Source organism: Pyrgilauda ruficollis, unplaced genomic scaffold (genome assembly GCF_017590135.1).
Source record: "Pyrgilauda ruficollis isolate IOZ18807 unplaced genomic scaffold, ASM1759013v1 scaffold59, whole genome shotgun sequence".
Taxonomy (NCBI): domain Eukaryota; kingdom Metazoa; phylum Chordata; class Aves; order Passeriformes; family Passeridae; genus Pyrgilauda; species Pyrgilauda ruficollis.
In genome coordinates, this window is record NW_024527599.1 from 2,415,826 (window position 1) to 2,431,610 (window position 15,785).

The following is a 15,785-nucleotide window of genomic DNA, read 5'->3' on the forward strand; positions in this document are numbered from 1 at the left end:
TGTATACTATTTTATGTGTATTGCACATTATTATTGGGTATTATTATTATTATTATTCTCCTTGTTTTAAGCAGAGCGCACAGAAAACACCATGGAAAAATTAAGAGTTTTTGGAAAGTCAGTGTCTTTTCATTACTGCCACACAGCTCCCGTTCTTGTCAGGTGTCTGTGCCCCTCAGATGAAATTTGGGATGAACTTGGAAAGTTCAAAGCAAAACAGAGCACCCCCTTTGAACTTCAGTCACACCGTTGTTGTTTTTGGTTTTTTTTATTTAAATACCACTACAGGATATAAAATTACACTTGGAACCGAGGAGAAAAAAAATACATACATTTAGATTATTTACATAATTTACATAAAGATGACAAAAATACACTCGGTAGGCAGATGGTGACGGGGTGCCACAGCAGGAATCCTGAACACAAACCCACAGGGCTCTCCCACATCTCCATGTGGGAATTCCAGCCTCCTACACAAAAGAACAACCAACTCCATGGTGGAGCAGAAAGGATTTGGCCTTGGAATTGCTTTGGCACGGCTGAAACCTGTCCCTCCTCTCCAGGTTCCTCTGCACAGTGACTCTCAGCATCCATTTCTCTTTTTCATCCCATCCTGATGACAGCTCAAGACACTTCTGCACCCATTTCTTCAAGTCTTTTTCATCTCTTTTTTTAAGTTAAAAACCACAAAACCATCTGAGTTGTATTCTTTAAAAATCCCATTTCTATGGCTCGTTTTTGCTATCAGCACATTTTTTTTAAAGAAACTTTTAGACCAGTTTCAAACTCTCAGTGAAGCCTGGTTGATCTTCAAATTAAGCTCCTGATTTCATGAACTGAAGCTTTGAGCAATGGTTTGACACAGAAATAAATGTTCTGATTTTCTGAGAACTCAGTGTGATGGTGCAGTTTTTCACAGCACTTTTTCAAGTATTCCTTGGAGCACTTTATTCCAGCCTGCTCTGCAAGGCCCTGGAGCAGCAGCTCATTTACCTCAAGCAAACTTCAATCTCCCATTTTTCTCAGCCATCATTTTGTTGTTTGCCCAACAAAATGAATATTTCAGTGTTATAAAACCCTTCCAGATGTGTTGCTGTGCCACTTCAGCAGCTGAGCAAGCCTGAAAATCACTATTTCCCTGGAAATTATTTACTGATCCCTTCAGCCTCTGAAGTTCTCCCAAAATCCTGTCGAGGGGATTTTCTCCTCAGCCGTGACTCAATCAATGAATGAAGAATGTGGACTTTGCTCCAGCTCCTCAGTCCACTTTCACAGCTTTTTCCAAATTTAGGCACCATAAAGAGAGGGAAAAGCTACAGGACAACTTGCCTGGAGGTTTTTTTTAAATGCCACTGACGCTCATGTTGATGATTTCAATGATGGTGTTCTCCACACACTGGCACAGCTGCACATCAGGGTCCAGGCTGGCAGGGTCCCTGGAGCAGCTTTTGCTGGAGGAATCTTTACAGAGCCCTGAGAAATCGTGTGGCTTCTCCTTCAGCTGCTGGAGACCTAGAAAAAGCAGCAGGAGAAGGAAAAGAAATACTTGTTGAGAATTGTTCTTTCCATAACACAAATATGAGATTACAAAGCCAGCACCTCCCATGCTTCACCACAGGTTATTTCCAGAGACACCACGAAATGTGAAATACAAACTCTTAGAACTTTAGGCTTGTTAGCTAAAGTTTAGAATTAAACGCAAGATTTGATCTGAAACTTTAGAAAAAGCTTTCAAATTTAAGTGCTAGAAGCAAGAGTATGAATTTATAAAAACCACGTTAAACTAAGTAAAAAAAAGTTTAGAGTTTTAAAGCTTAAAATATAGAAAAAATAAAAGTAGTTACAATAGTAAACAAGAAGTTCAAAATGCAGTACTCTAACTTTATGTATCAGAACATAATTAGCTGAAAAAACTTGAGTCCATAAGAAGAAATATTTAAAGATTGAGTCAAAAACATAAATATCCTTTTTAACAATATTTTATTAATCAAGAAGTCCTTAAAAAGACTTGTAACTAAAGGTCCTGTGGTCTTCTAAACCATACTATAATGATATAAACCGAGCTCACCCTTCCTACCTATAAAAGATAAAAAACATAAACCACACCATCGAAGCCAATTCAAAAGTCCCATCTCAAATTCCTTCCAAAAGTCCCCACAAGTAAATTATCATAACACCACAACATTTAAGTAAATAATTAAGTAAATTAACTAAGTAAATAAGTAAATTATCAGAGCAGCACAACGTTTCTGTCTCATCTCCCTACGCCTGACCCCTCTGGGGTGCTCAGTCCTTGACTTACGGGTGATGATGGGGTCGAAGTCTCGAGTCTGTGTAGCAACATCAGAGGCACAAACTTGTCCAATCTGGATCAGCAGGGACATGATGTCCTCATAGAGGGGAGGAAAGGCCTGGCAGAAGGACACCAGGCAGGGCAGGGTGGGCATGAAAAACGTGTAACGCTTGGACTGGGTCAGAACTGCCAAGGAGGAGGAAACGCAGAAGAAAAATAAATTATTATAAAATCCAACCAAAAACTGTTACTTTTACAACAGCAATTAGACAGACAAAAGTGCATTGAGCCTAGAGAAATCCTGCTGGCTCCCCCAGAGGTGGGTTTTGGGGTGGCTGGGCTGGTACCTGTGAGCAGGGTCCCCATCACGTTGATGGCCAAACGAGCCACGCTGAGGGATTTGGGCAGGGCATACTGGATACACAGGTAGGACAGCAACTGGATGGCAAAGATCTGCCAAAGGAGAGAAATGCAAAGAAGTTACAGGATGGTTTATAACTTCTAGCCAAAGCTCTTCAGCACACTTAACAGTAAGTAAATATTCCCTGCTTTACCATGAAGGAAATTGAAGCCAAAGAAGCCTTAACAATAGTTGTTGTGATTATTTTGCTGCTGGTATGAAGAAAAATAATCCACACATATTAAACAATAATCAAAGTGCTTCAGAATCTCCCCCAGACACTACTGTTCCAACACTAATGCTGAGCAATAAAGCAGCAATGAGCAACACAAGCCTTGCAGGAGATATTTATCTCTGATACATTCTAGTTTTAACCTCAGTTGATCAGCAGTAACTTAATACTAGAAAGTATTAAATAAGAGCAGCTACAAAGTTGGTTTGATACAGAAACAGGGAATCTTTAGCCCAAAAAATTCCACTTGCCTTCAATGTCAGGCCTTTAATTTAAGGTAAAAGTGCTACAAATATTCCCTGAATATCCCAGGCAAGTTAGAACAGGATGTTTTTAGTGAGTGTTTTATTCTCCCCCCTCAGCCAGTATTTCACCCAGTACCTGCTTTTCCAGCTCAGGCTGGGCAATGAGCTCAGGAATGAAATCCAGACAGATGTGCATGGATGGGATCCCAGCCACTGTCAGTGCCAGGAGTTCACATGGATAACCCTGTGAGATTAAGAAAAAAGAGGTGAGCCAATGTCTCACAGGTGTGTTTTAAAAATTCTGCCTCAACTAAGATTTTAAATTACACCTGTGTTAATGCTGTTTCAAAATGTATATATTTGTAACTCCCTTTTGTCCAGAGTTTGCAGCAGGCCTGTAATGCCAAGGCAACAGGAGCAGACTGGGTACAAACCCAGGGTCTGGATCAATTCTTTACCATCAATATTCAATTCTTTATTTGCATAGAAGCTCTCCCTCCAGTCCCCAAAGGAAAGGAGACTTCAGTGACCTTTTCCTTCTGTGTCTTTCCTGGGTTCCAAATTTCACCATCAGCCCCAACCTGCTCATTTCACAACTGCCCCATAATGACTTTTTTATCACTTAATCAGTTCCAGGTCAAGGCAAATTAACTCCTTGCAAAGAGTCTGCCATCTGGCAAGGAGAAATTTAATATGCATTAAAAACACATTTGTATTTTAGAAATTACTGATCTTCCCCCTCTTCTATTTTTTTTTTTGAAGGTACTCAGCTGCTTTTGCAGGGCCAACCTTTCTCCTTCCACTGTAAAGAGATAAACTGTGCCCAAACAAAAAGGAAATATAAGGAGATGTTTACATTTGAAGCCAAATTACTTTTGAATAATGGGAATATTAATTTAAAAACACAGCCAGAAAAAAGGAACCCACAAAAGATGTGGAACAAGTAATTACAAGGTGATTAGGGCAGCTTTCCCTGGCTTAGATGGACAAACTGAAAAGGGCAGAGGCACAAAGGAGGGGAACAGGCAGAGTTTGGGTGCTGCCTTCTCACCACAACCAAGAGACCAAGCACCGGGATAAGAAGAAAGCGTGAGCTCTGCAAACTGAGGGAGACAGAGGGAGAGAAGGGTGTTGTTATCATCTCTGAGGAACATCCATGAGCCCCTGAGCTCTCCCCTTGGCTCCTTCCCCCCTGACACCCCAGAGGAGAGCCCAGGCAGGGCAGGCAGACCTGGAAATGCACGAGTTTGACGATGTTGGGGTCAGCAATGTACATCTGGTGCAGCAGGCAGCAGATGAGGCACTGCACCTCCCGCAGGTTGCACAGCAAACTCTGCTCCCCCTCCTCCTCCTCCTGCTCCTCCTCCTCAGCCTCAGTGCCCTGAGGGCTTGGGGGGCTCTGCACATCCCTCAGCAAACCCTGGGCACTGCTGCTCTGGCCCTTCTCCTCTTCTGTAGGCAAGCAGATCTCCAGGAGGATCTGCACAGCAGCACTGTCCTGGGGAGAAAAGCCACAGAAGATGCTTAAAAAAGTGAAATAAAAACAAATCAAATACAAAATAAGGATTATTTAAGAAATGGAAGATTGTCATGTGATTAATATTACTACCTGTCGATTTTTTTAAGTACAGAATGAAAATGACTGAGCTGAAGAATCATAAATCCTGTAGAACATTTTAAAAACTTCAACACTTTAATCAAGATGCAAAGAAAGCAAAGGCTAGATCTAACAGAATATCATAATCTCAGATGAAAAGAGTAAATTCAGTGGAATCTCATATTGCTTCAAAATAAATATCCAGTGGTCCCTTAGAGCATCCAGAGCAGACAAAATATGCAAAGAGCCATGTAAATCACAGTACTCATCCCCCTGCTCATTTAAATATAAAACTTCCTATTAACTCAAAAATCATATTATAATGGGAACTCCCTATGTGACATTTTTCCAGGGATGAAGAGATGTCTGTGGAATGGGATTACTCAAGAATTTCCATAATGTCAAGCTAAGAAATGAACCATCCTTCAGCCTCTGCCACTTTCCAGTGCTAGCTGCTTCTCTAAAACACCTTTCAGATATCAGGCATGGGTCTGTCACATTTATTTTTTGTTTTACTGCTCCAAATCCAACCACAGAAACAGCCTCTGGATCACACAAGCATCAAGGCAAAAGGGCTGGTGAGCAGAACCTGTCTGTTCTGACAGAACAACCACTATCAAAGCAGTAAATCAGCACAATGCTTCAGACTAGAAAAAAGAAAATATTTAACCATCTGAATACAGAGGCTGTTTTCTTTTCTATGGGAACAGAAGTTGGCAAAAAAAGTAATTTACAAGGCCTCCTTTTTTAATTTCCTGTTTCTGCATTTCTCTTTCATCACTGTTTTCCCTCACATCATGGAATTATCCATTTCTTCCCTCTTACCTGAGCAGCAAGCAAAGCATTTTTTAACTCTTCCCTTGTAACTTCTGGGGCCTCTGGACCCATTGCATTGTTTTGGGATGGCCTAATGTCCTGCTCTGCCGTTTCCTTCAGGTGAGCATTAAGGTAAGCTTTGGAAGCAAGAAGATATCCATTCAACATGTGCAAAATGATATCCATCAGAGGAGGACTCCTGAGATGGAAACACAGTAAAACAAAGACTTTTCAGTACCATGAACAAACCAAAAGCACTCCCAAAGGCTGGAGCACCACAGCTCCTCCTCTGGCATCCCTGACATCTGGGGGAACAATTTCCAAGACTCCCTTGGGAAATGAAGCAAATCTGCCTCTGTCACATCCATCAGCAGCACCCACTGGCAGAAATTGTTGCCCAAAAGGATGGATTAACCCACAGGCACAAGAGCTGGAAGGATGTCACAGCTAAACCTCACCCACCACTACGTGGCAGCAGCCATTTCTAGCACTCTGCAAAGCCTGTTTACCACAATTCACACACCCAAATCCAAAAATGGATGAGCCATGTGCAAATCCCAAAGTTTTGACAGGATGAAATGCTGGAACAGCAGGCCCAGCTCCACAGTCCTCAGGCCAAGCTTAAAACAACAGAGATGCTCCTGTGATTGGTTTGAAAAGATGTTTTGAAGTGCTGAGAGCTTTTAGAAGTTTCCTGTTGACACCTTTGTGTTAAGCATTCCCCGTGCAGCAGCACAGACACTCACCTGTGCACTCTCTGGTCACACCTCAGCACAATCAGGGGGTCAATCATCAGATCATTCTGGGTGTATTTCTGCTGCCGCACGATTTTTGCTGAAGGCTGCAGGGCATTAACAGTCATCACCCACAACCTAAAATGAGAATATTATGATTTTTTTTTTTAAATAGAAAATTTGTATAAGAAAAGGGGTTCCCTAAGCATTTGGTCACTCAGCCATACTTTTCTAGGCCTGTCAAGTAGCAAAAACTCCATTTGCAGCCCTTGAAGTTAACCAAGGTGCAATTTACTTACACTCCCTGGACTGAGAGCAGTTTTTACTGCAGCAGAGTATCCACTTCATTAAAAAAGGCATTTTCTTACCAAAGTGAGTTCCTGTTCCATCAGTAATTCAGCATAAACAACGGACACTATAAAACCATACTCCTGTATTTTAAATTGAAGACTTCCTTTCCCCTGAGAATAAGAACCACCTTCCTTTTAAATGCAAAGTTTCAAAATATCAACAAACTAAAAAAATGCAGCTCCAACACATTCTATTCAGTCACAGCCTCCAATCTCCCACCTAAAGGCACTGTGTTACTATTTTTAAAAGAAAAAGTGTCCTCCCACCTATGTGCACCAAGAAACCAAACAGTATTTTGAGCCTTGATACCTTCTGGGCATGACAGTGTTCAGAACCATCCAGAGTTTATTGACAGCCTGCAGAATTCCCCGTGGGACTCCAGCCTCCAGCAAAAGATTCATGTTTGAGGTCAACACCTCTGCATAGGGGATCAATTCTCCAGCTGAGAGAAGGGTCAAATGTTCCAGGATCTGCATCAGCTGGGTGTGATTCCCAGGCAGCATGGAAAAGGCTGGAAAACAGAAACAACAGGATCTGGGTAAAACTGGACTTCTGACGTTTGAAGCATCGAAGCATTTTGGTTATACAAATAAAGTATAATCACACACTTCCAAATCTACTATATCCAATCCATTTGGAAAGAATTTACTTGCAACGAAGCTCTTTACCTTCTTGGAGCTGTTTGGGAGAGTGGTTCTTGGCCATGTTGGTGAGGAGCATCCTCCTGAGCAGGGCGTCGGTGCCGGTGATCTGCTCCTCGCAGATCCAGTCGTCCACAATGCACAGGTGGGGGTAGTTGGTGGCCAGGAGCCTCAGCAGGGCAGAGTGCAACCCTTGGGGACATCAGGGACATTCACAGCTCAGAACTGAGTAGCTGCATCTGTCACCTGAACACATCTATGCCTTTTATTCCAAGCCCTGAAGGGCTGGCCAGCAGCTCAGTGAGGTGCACGTTCACAGCCTGATGCTCCAACTCCAACACAGAGGCAAAGTTACCCTTTGGAAAGTAACTCCTAAACTCACCCTGGAAAATTCAACACTCTCAGGTAATTCCTACCCTAAAACCTGCCCTAGGGAGGTAAGACCTACTCTAAAAGGAACTGCTTTCCTCACCCTTTCACTGTGACTCTTCAAATATCTCTGCAATCTCAGTAGCTACTCCTGACAGATTTTAAAAGCAAGAAAAAGGAAAACAAGCTATGGAAAAAACAACAACCACTGAGCTGAGAACACTCAGCCTTCCTTTTCATGCACTTTAGACCTTCAGACCCATTTTTACCTCCCAGTTCCTGCTGCAGCCCCTGTGCCTGCCGGATGAGGTACTTGATTGGAATCTGATCCATCAATGCTGAAGAGTAGGACTTGGGTTTTCTCTGCATTGCAGCTGCAAGAGAACAGGACAAGAAACCACATGTAGCAGCTACAGCTAAAAACAAATATTTCTCCAACTGGATTAATAAGGAAAATGTGAAGCACTTGTCTCTATATTATCCAGGTAAAATCAAGAAAATATCAAATAACTGCAATGGATTTTATGGTATTTCAGACTTCCTTGATTAGCATGAAGAAAAAAGGCTGAAGAATACTGGAAATTTTGCACCTTAAAAAGGGCTGGTAAAAACACACACCAGGTATAAACACTGAATTTTCACTGAAGTTCAATTTCATCAATAAAATACACAACAGTCTTTTAGAAGTGATTTAAAGTCTTCATTTCAAAGGTAAAAATGGGATCATTAAGTATTACCAACTATAAAATTGCCAACTCTGAAGAAAGAAAACTGTGTGCAAGTTTGATGACACGAGAATAAATGAAGATCTCAAATAATTATGAAGTCTTTGTTAATTGTTATTGTGTTCCTTAGATGCTCATAAACATTTCTTGTAACTCAGCTTGGACCACTTTTAATGTGTAAAACAAATTACTCCACTAGACAGCTTCAGCAGGAGCTTTACGTCCTCAATCTCTACAGCAATGTTTTATTTACTGCAAACACCGGAACTTTTTATGCTGTGCTGGAATCTGACAGCACCATGAATTTTTCCCCTCTTTGCACCTAATTTTCAGTTAATCTGTTTCCCCCTGATGCTCTCACATTTACCTAGAATCTTTGTGCTGGCCAGCAGTGCCTCTTCATAGGACAGGACGTAGTAGAGGACGAGCAGTTGTGTGGTGATGCTGAAGCGTTGGGTGGAACGAGAATTCTCCCCCTGCACATAAACCACACACAAAGGTCAGGTTGCATTCCTGATTCTTGGCAAGAAGAATTTGGATTTATCCACAAATATGATGAATATCTGAGTAACAAGAATCACTTCAAAACACATGACGGTCACTGTAGCAGGAGGGAGTTTACAGGCAGTAAAAGCAAGAAGTGAAGCAACTTAACACAAATCCAAAATCCTGAACCACGTCCCCATAAAGTACAAGAAAGATCCAAACAAGATGATTACCCCAGAGAGTCCTTGGAAAACATTCAGGATCTCCTGCTCTGTGACAGGCTGGTTGGTGGCCTCTGGGTTGGATTTAGATGCAGGAGTGAGGATGGAGTTAATGTAGACATCAATGAGGGGCAGCAGCTGAGGGTGCAGTGGGGTTGTGGTTTCACAGAGCTGCCGGTAGATCCAGTCCTGCAAGAGAACAACTCATGACACAAGCAGAGGCTTTGACTTTGGAAAGTGCAACACTACTTCTGAAACTCTGTATCCTGGACCCTGTTTCACAAACAGAACTTGTCCTGGCTGGAATATCATTCTGACTACAATTAAGCACAGATGGGGGAGAGAGACTTATTATTTTTAACTTCATTAAGCAGTGGTCTCTGGATTGCAGAGCTAAAAATGGGCACCCTAACTTAAAACACAGTTCACTCTTAAATTACATGGTAGGAAAGTACAAGAGTCATGAAAAATTCTGGTCCAATATGTCAACCAGCCTGCAAAACCTCATCAGCAATCAGAATTATGAACAGAAACAAGGGTGGTACCTTAATGGATACTTTGTGCTTGGTGAAGGAACGACTCTTTAAGAGCTGGTAAATGCAGTGAATAGGTAAAAAGCCAGTGATGTTGGCACTGAGGCTGCCTGTCACAGGCACACGGACAGCATGGGCAGTAACCACCTGCAGGGAAGAGACAGTGAACAGAAAAACCACTCAGCACAAGGTGTTCAAGACACACAGCCCTGACTGGCATCTCCTCATTTTTGGGGAATACCCCAAAGGGAAAGGAAAGAGCCAAGGGGGGAAAAAAAAATCCCTGTTGAAGATACCTGTTCAGTGAAAATCTCTTGTGTGAAGATTGTCTTCATTCTGCTCAGTGAGCTGGGCTTAATAACAATCTGAAATTCAGAAGAAGTACTTAGAATTGCAAGTTCTATCTTTCTTATAACTAAGGACTGCAAGTTTATTTTATAAACTGTTAACTTTTAGCCTTTTAAAACTAGTCTGTTTTCCTGGTATCCCAGTCAATTCACATTTGTATCAAATGTCAAACAGAAATATTTTCCAATGTCACAAGTTAATCACCCAATGTCTTCCTTGAACTAAAATCCCCTTCCCCAGCTTTTACATCTGGTAAGACACTGTTTCACAATAGTGAATTGTTGGCAAATCTCCTTTGGCAATTCACTGAAATTAATTTTTACATGTATAGGTATCTCTTTTAACTATTTGAAATAAAAACGTTGCAGCTCAATTTGGAAAACACTTCAGTTAGTCTTCTAGAAAGTTCATTTCTTGGAAATAATGATTTCAACAGGCCATCACTTCTTGAAGATTCTTTTATCACCACATTCCTGACGAGCTATGCACATTTGAATGTTCTTCCAGGTTAATTATTACTCATTTTTCAGGTTATATTTTCTTTAGGTATATTAGCAAAACCAAAGATCTTTATATCAAAAGTAAAGTAAATAGCACAGTACCAAATCCCAGTAAAAAAACTGATTTTAACAGACAAATGTACAGGCTAGAAATAGTTTAGGCTTTACCTTCATTCCCAAGGTGGAGCAGACCAAATCAATGATGGCACTGAGCTGATTGCTGTGGAAATACATGGCTACCAAGAGGAGCATCTCTCCAAAGGAAGCAGACACACCAGAAATGCTGATGATAACAAAGAGGAAGAAATACAGGACATAAGGAAATAGGACATAAATAAATGTGAGATTACTGGAATCACTAAATGAAATCCAGCCTGCTCTCACCTTTCAAAGTAGGCTTCTTCCTTTATCATCCAACTGAGCCACATCACCATGAGTTGCTCCTGTTCTGGGGTGCTGCACAAAGAAAATCCATAATAGATCCTCTTCCCAGAAAACCAGTGCTAGTTTCACCACACTTGCAGAAAAGCCTCTATTTGAGGAACCTTACACCAGGAGACTTTTTGTCACTTTCACTTTAGCATCCAACTGCTGATAAGAAGTGATATTTGGCACAAAGGTCAGTCCAACTGTCAGGCAACTTCCTTTTTGGAATGCACCCAACAGAAAGCTACACCCTGAATTATCTGCACTGCTTCTCTCTAAGGAACTGAGCCATTAACCTGTTCCATGGAACAGTGAACAAGTCAGGCCTACTTCAGTCTTCAAAAATCCACTCACGCTAAGCTCATGCTAATGCTCACCTCTCAAAAGACTTGCTATAAAACAAGACTGAAATATCCATTCACTAACCACAGGGTGAGACAAATCCCTTCCATCAACGTGTGGAGACTTTATAAAGCACTGGGGGGGAAAAAAGTGCAGCTCTGGGAAGGGCACTGCCTTAATGGTGCTAAACCAGTCAGATCTTCCAAAGCTCCTCCTGTACTGAGTACCTGACCAGAGTGGAGAAGGCCAGGAGCATGCAGAAGGACAGGGACACGAAGCGGACACCGGCCGGGGTTGCGGGTGGGCGGCTCGTCATCAGCTGCAGGAGCTGCTCAGCTTCCTCATCCGTGGGCCTGAGCAGGACAGAGAGCAAAACAAAGCTGGGGATTGAATAGGGAAGAGACTTCCAGTCTCTCACAATGGTTAAAGATTGAATTTTCCCTGTCACTCAATCTGTCAAGGTGGTAATTTGCTCTGAACTTAACAGAGATAAAAATCTCTGTTAAGAGGCAACAGTGAGAAAACTTCCCCAGGATATAATCCTATCTATTGGTACAAACTACTTAAATGCATAAAGATGTTACATTACCACTCGCTAAAAAGTGAAAGCAAAGGAATAAATTAAAAATCCATACAATGTATGTTGTTTGCTGGAAGAGAAAATAGCTGATAACTCTACACAGTGCTCCAACATGTGGGTTTAGAGCCCTCTTAACAAGTCTGCAGAAGTGATTTTGCAGCAACAGAGGACTGAAATTGCTGAGTCCTACCACAAGTTTTGAGGACACAGTGGCATTACAACAGAAATGCCCAAAGCCCTCACCCCCTACTGAAATGGACAGCCATGAACAAAACCCCAGAGCACGAGCAGGCTCCTTACTTGAGGCCAGCAATGCCCATGAGGGCACAGTAGAGGCGCAGCAAGGCGCTGGCCTTCACCACGTGCTCCTCCTTGAGCCCCGAGTACACGGACACGTTGGGCTCCGTGTCAGCGTCCGCCTCCTCCACGATGTGTGTGCTGCGCACCGTGGGCAGGATCCCCATGAGCTCCAGCAGCAGCTGCCTCCTCATCTGCCACAGCACAGAGCTGATGTTATCTCTTTTTCTCTGTGTTAAGAGGTTAAGAGATGAGAACAACGTCAAATTCAGCCCAACAAACAATATAAGAGTTTTCATAGTCAAAGGAAGAGGGTTATTTTTTTTTAAATACAGTTTTTGGTTCCGAGTTTTAACTACATCACCTGAGCATCTTCCCACTGTGAACACTGAGAATGAACATTTTTATCAGGCAAATGTTACAAACATACAATTCCCTGGTTTCCATGCCTAAAAACCTCTCAGGGGAACAACCAAATAGCTGCTGCCTTCAGGGACATTATTTAGAGGAGGTTGCCCCGTAAAGGTTTCTCCAAGACTACAGGATTTATGTGCATTCAGACAAATCTGCAACACGTCCAAAAGAGTTACATCAAGCTACAAAAATATTCCTTTAAAAGCAGAATACTCAAAGATTTTCTTACCTGTTGTCCATTTCGGATGAAAGTTCCGAACCACGTCCGAACCTTTGCATTTGTTCCGAGCAGCAAACCACTCACAAAACACACCAGGTCACTCACTCCATCATCTGAGGATTCGTTCTTGGTGTGATCCAAGGTCAAAGCCACACCAAGACCTGGCAGGTGACACTCCTCCACCTGGACAAAACGCTCAGGCTCAGTCACCTTTGCTGGGTTTGAAGCTTCAGGAAGGTTCTTACGATTGTCACAAAGACTCACCACCATGCCCCGGACCCTGAGGGCTTGGGAAGGGTTCATCTTGCACAGGTGCCGAAGAGCCTCGGTCCTGCGCCGGCCGCCCACGCTCTCCTCATCCTGCCGCTCGCCGTTCTTAATCAAACCCCTGCACACTGGAGAGCCAACAGCAGCTCTGAGGAAATCTGCCCTTCCCAATTCAAACTATCACCTGTCTCAGTGGCATCTAAATCCCTGTTGGCAGGGACAGAGGAGGCTCTCAGCCCCATTCCCTGCCCAGTCAGGCTTTGTAACGGTGACCTACAGATGAAAAGCTGTGACACACACAGCGAGCCTGGCCTGCAAAAAATGGGAATCAACATGCCCAGGTGGCAGCACCCAGCAGCTCAAACCTGTACAACTCGTGGTTTAGCCCAGAATTAACCACACTGGTAGAAATCATTTCAAAAGCTGGAGAAGAAGCTGAAACTCACCCTCGTTGAAGCTGTCAGGGACATTGGCCACCAGCAGGCAAAGGAACCAGGCTCCGTTCTTAACGTGCAGCAGAGCTTCGGCCACATCCACTATTGGCAACAGTGATGGCAGCTCTGCATGGAAAGAGGGTGCTAAAAGTCACAATGTTTCACTGGGAAACAAAAACCCTGTAACTTTACATCTGTCACAACAGCTCCCAAATTGCTTTGTTACGTTTGTGAAAACACCAAAAGTACAGAAACACACCTGCTTGCAAAATGCAGAGAACATCTGCTGCCTCCTCCAGGTAAACAGGACTCTCAAAGAGCTCAGAAGATTTGAGGAAAAACTCACCATTTGATTCTGACACCTGCAAGACAACATTTATCATCAGTGAACAGGTTTTATGGAGCGATTTGTCCAAATCTGCTTTAAATTCAGCATGTTTAATAGATGAAAAACTGCCAAAAACACAAAGCTATCAACACAGAAGTAGTAGGAAAAGTCAGTAGAAGAAATATTTACTACTGGAAATAGTTCAACACAGATGGTATCATTGCTTCTTTTCAGAAGAAAGAAAAATAGCCCACTGACATTCTAAGTTTACACAAGGAAAATAAAATGTCTGGTGAGAAAGTGGGGGAAGAGAAATATGATGGCTAATACCACACTGCAGTAGGAGCAAAGAATGGGATAGAGATGGGCTCATTTTATTTCCAAATTGTTTCTGCACTGACAGATCACCAAATCACATTATGTGTGAGTACAGCATATTACAGAGTCTCTGTAACATCAGCAAATACTTGTTTTAGGAAGTCACAAAGATTTTAAGCAAAAGCCACTGTTCAATCAGACTGAGACTCTGAACCTTGATAAAGCAGGTAAGGTCTGGAGAAGAGTGCTCACACCACCAGCAGCACCAGAAACACAACCAGTTCAGAGGGCAACCTAAAAGTCACAAATATCCACCTATGGGGAAGTTCACCTTGTTCATAATGGCCAGCAGCTCGCTCAGCACCAGCCGGAGCCGCCGAGGAGAGTCACTGTGCTCAAATTCCAGCGTCAGCCCGTGCTGCAGCTGTGACACCAAGATGCTTTCTCCACTGCCACCTCCCAGCTTGTGCCTGGCACACAATTCAAAACAACAAGTATTAAACGTTTCCGCAAAGACAGAAATGCTTCCTGTTAAAGGAGGCAGCAGCTCCCTAGGGATCTCTCCTATCCTTTAAAGACTGTTGTAATTGCAGTACAAGAAAGCTAATTCAGTACATTATCAAAATTTCAAGCGCTTCTATTCCCCAGCAGCACAAAGAGTCAGGAAAGCGCATCCACCTGAGCTGTCCCTTTATCCCACAGAGCCATCCCAGCCCTTCCTGCCGGGACAGCTCCCCCAGTGCATCCCACACCCTCCGCTGAGCACGGCGGGGAACAGATGCCAGGACACACAACCAAACCCCAGGGTTTTCCTAGGAGAGCATCGAGGGACACGAACGGCCCGGTCCGCCCGGCGCTTCAAGAGCTGCCGCAAACATCGGAACAGCTGGAAAAGCCACGCAGCGCTTCCGCCACACATCCCCGCTCTCTGCGTTACCGGAGCTGCTGCTCCTTGCTGGCGTCCTGCTCCAGCGCGTGGAAGTCCACGGACAGCAGCGCCACGATGGAATTGACCGCCTCGACCCCCGAGAGCAGCCGCAGGATCAGCTTCTTGTCCTGCGCCCAGCTCTGGCTCTGGTCGGCGGGCGCGCACAGCGCCATGCGCACGAGGCAGGGCAGCAGCAGCCGCAGCTCGGGGTCGCTCAGCGCGGCCAGGCGCACCACGTCCACCTTCTGCATGGCCTCGAAGGCGTAGGGGCTGACGAACTGCAGCGCCGAGCACTCGGACATGGCGGCGGCAGCGGCTCCCTCACGGCCCCCGCGCCCACCCGCCGCCGCCGCCACTACTACCGGGGGAAGCGGGAAGTGACGTCACGGCGGGAGGGCCGAGGGGCGGAAAGGGCGAGGCGGGAAGGGCTGAGGGGCGGGAAAGGCTGAGGGGCACCGCCCTCCCCGCCCCCTCAATAAACCCACACCACAATCAAGGCTTCATGAATAATTTATTCCATTTGAATTTTTTTTTTTTTTAAAAAGTATAAACCTTTTTTTTTTTTTTTTCTTCATTTCCTCGATCACAATTTGTACAACTCAGTGTTTATGGCATTCGGCAGAAATAGTGTTTGTTCCTTAAATCGCTTTTTGTTTCTGTGTTTTGTCACGATGAATGCGGCGGCGGCTCGGCCGAGGGCACGTGGCGGCGGCTGTGCGAGGCTCCCCGGCACATCCAGC

At 43.9% G+C, this 15,785-nt stretch overlaps 1 protein-coding gene across 3 annotated transcripts; it reads right to left on the reverse strand.

Moving 5' to 3' along the window:
- Window positions 1-258: 258 nt before the first annotated feature.
- INTS2 (integrator complex subunit 2) lies at window positions 259-15,413 on the reverse strand. Of its 3 annotated transcripts, none has more exons than XM_041482741.1 (24): window positions 15,055-15,413; window positions 14,449-14,587; window positions 13,731-13,833; window positions 13,484-13,597; window positions 13,035-13,165; window positions 12,780-12,953; window positions 12,140-12,366; window positions 11,487-11,612; window positions 10,876-10,947; window positions 10,660-10,774; window positions 9,940-10,008; window positions 9,656-9,790; window positions 9,123-9,299; window positions 8,771-8,879; window positions 7,948-8,052; window positions 7,337-7,501; window positions 6,978-7,179; window positions 6,330-6,455; window positions 5,593-5,782; window positions 4,402-4,668; window positions 3,307-3,414; window positions 2,641-2,746; window positions 2,303-2,479; window positions 259-1,512 (listed from the first exon to the last, which is right to left on the reverse strand). In XM_041482741.1, the coding sequence occupies exons 1-24, from the start codon at window positions 15,345-15,347 to the stop codon at window positions 1,343-1,345; spliced, it is 3,600 nt and encodes a 1,199-aa protein (XP_041338675.1). In that variant the 5' UTR covers window positions 15,348-15,413; the 3' UTR covers window positions 259-1,342. The 3 variants fall into 3 exon arrangements, with proteins under 3 accessions (XP_041338675.1, XP_041338676.1, XP_041338673.1); XM_041482742.1 differs by having other exon boundaries at window positions 12,140-12,330; window positions 14,437-14,587; XM_041482739.1 differs by having other exon boundaries at window positions 14,437-14,587.
- Between the last annotated feature and the right edge of the window lie 372 nt (window positions 15,414-15,785).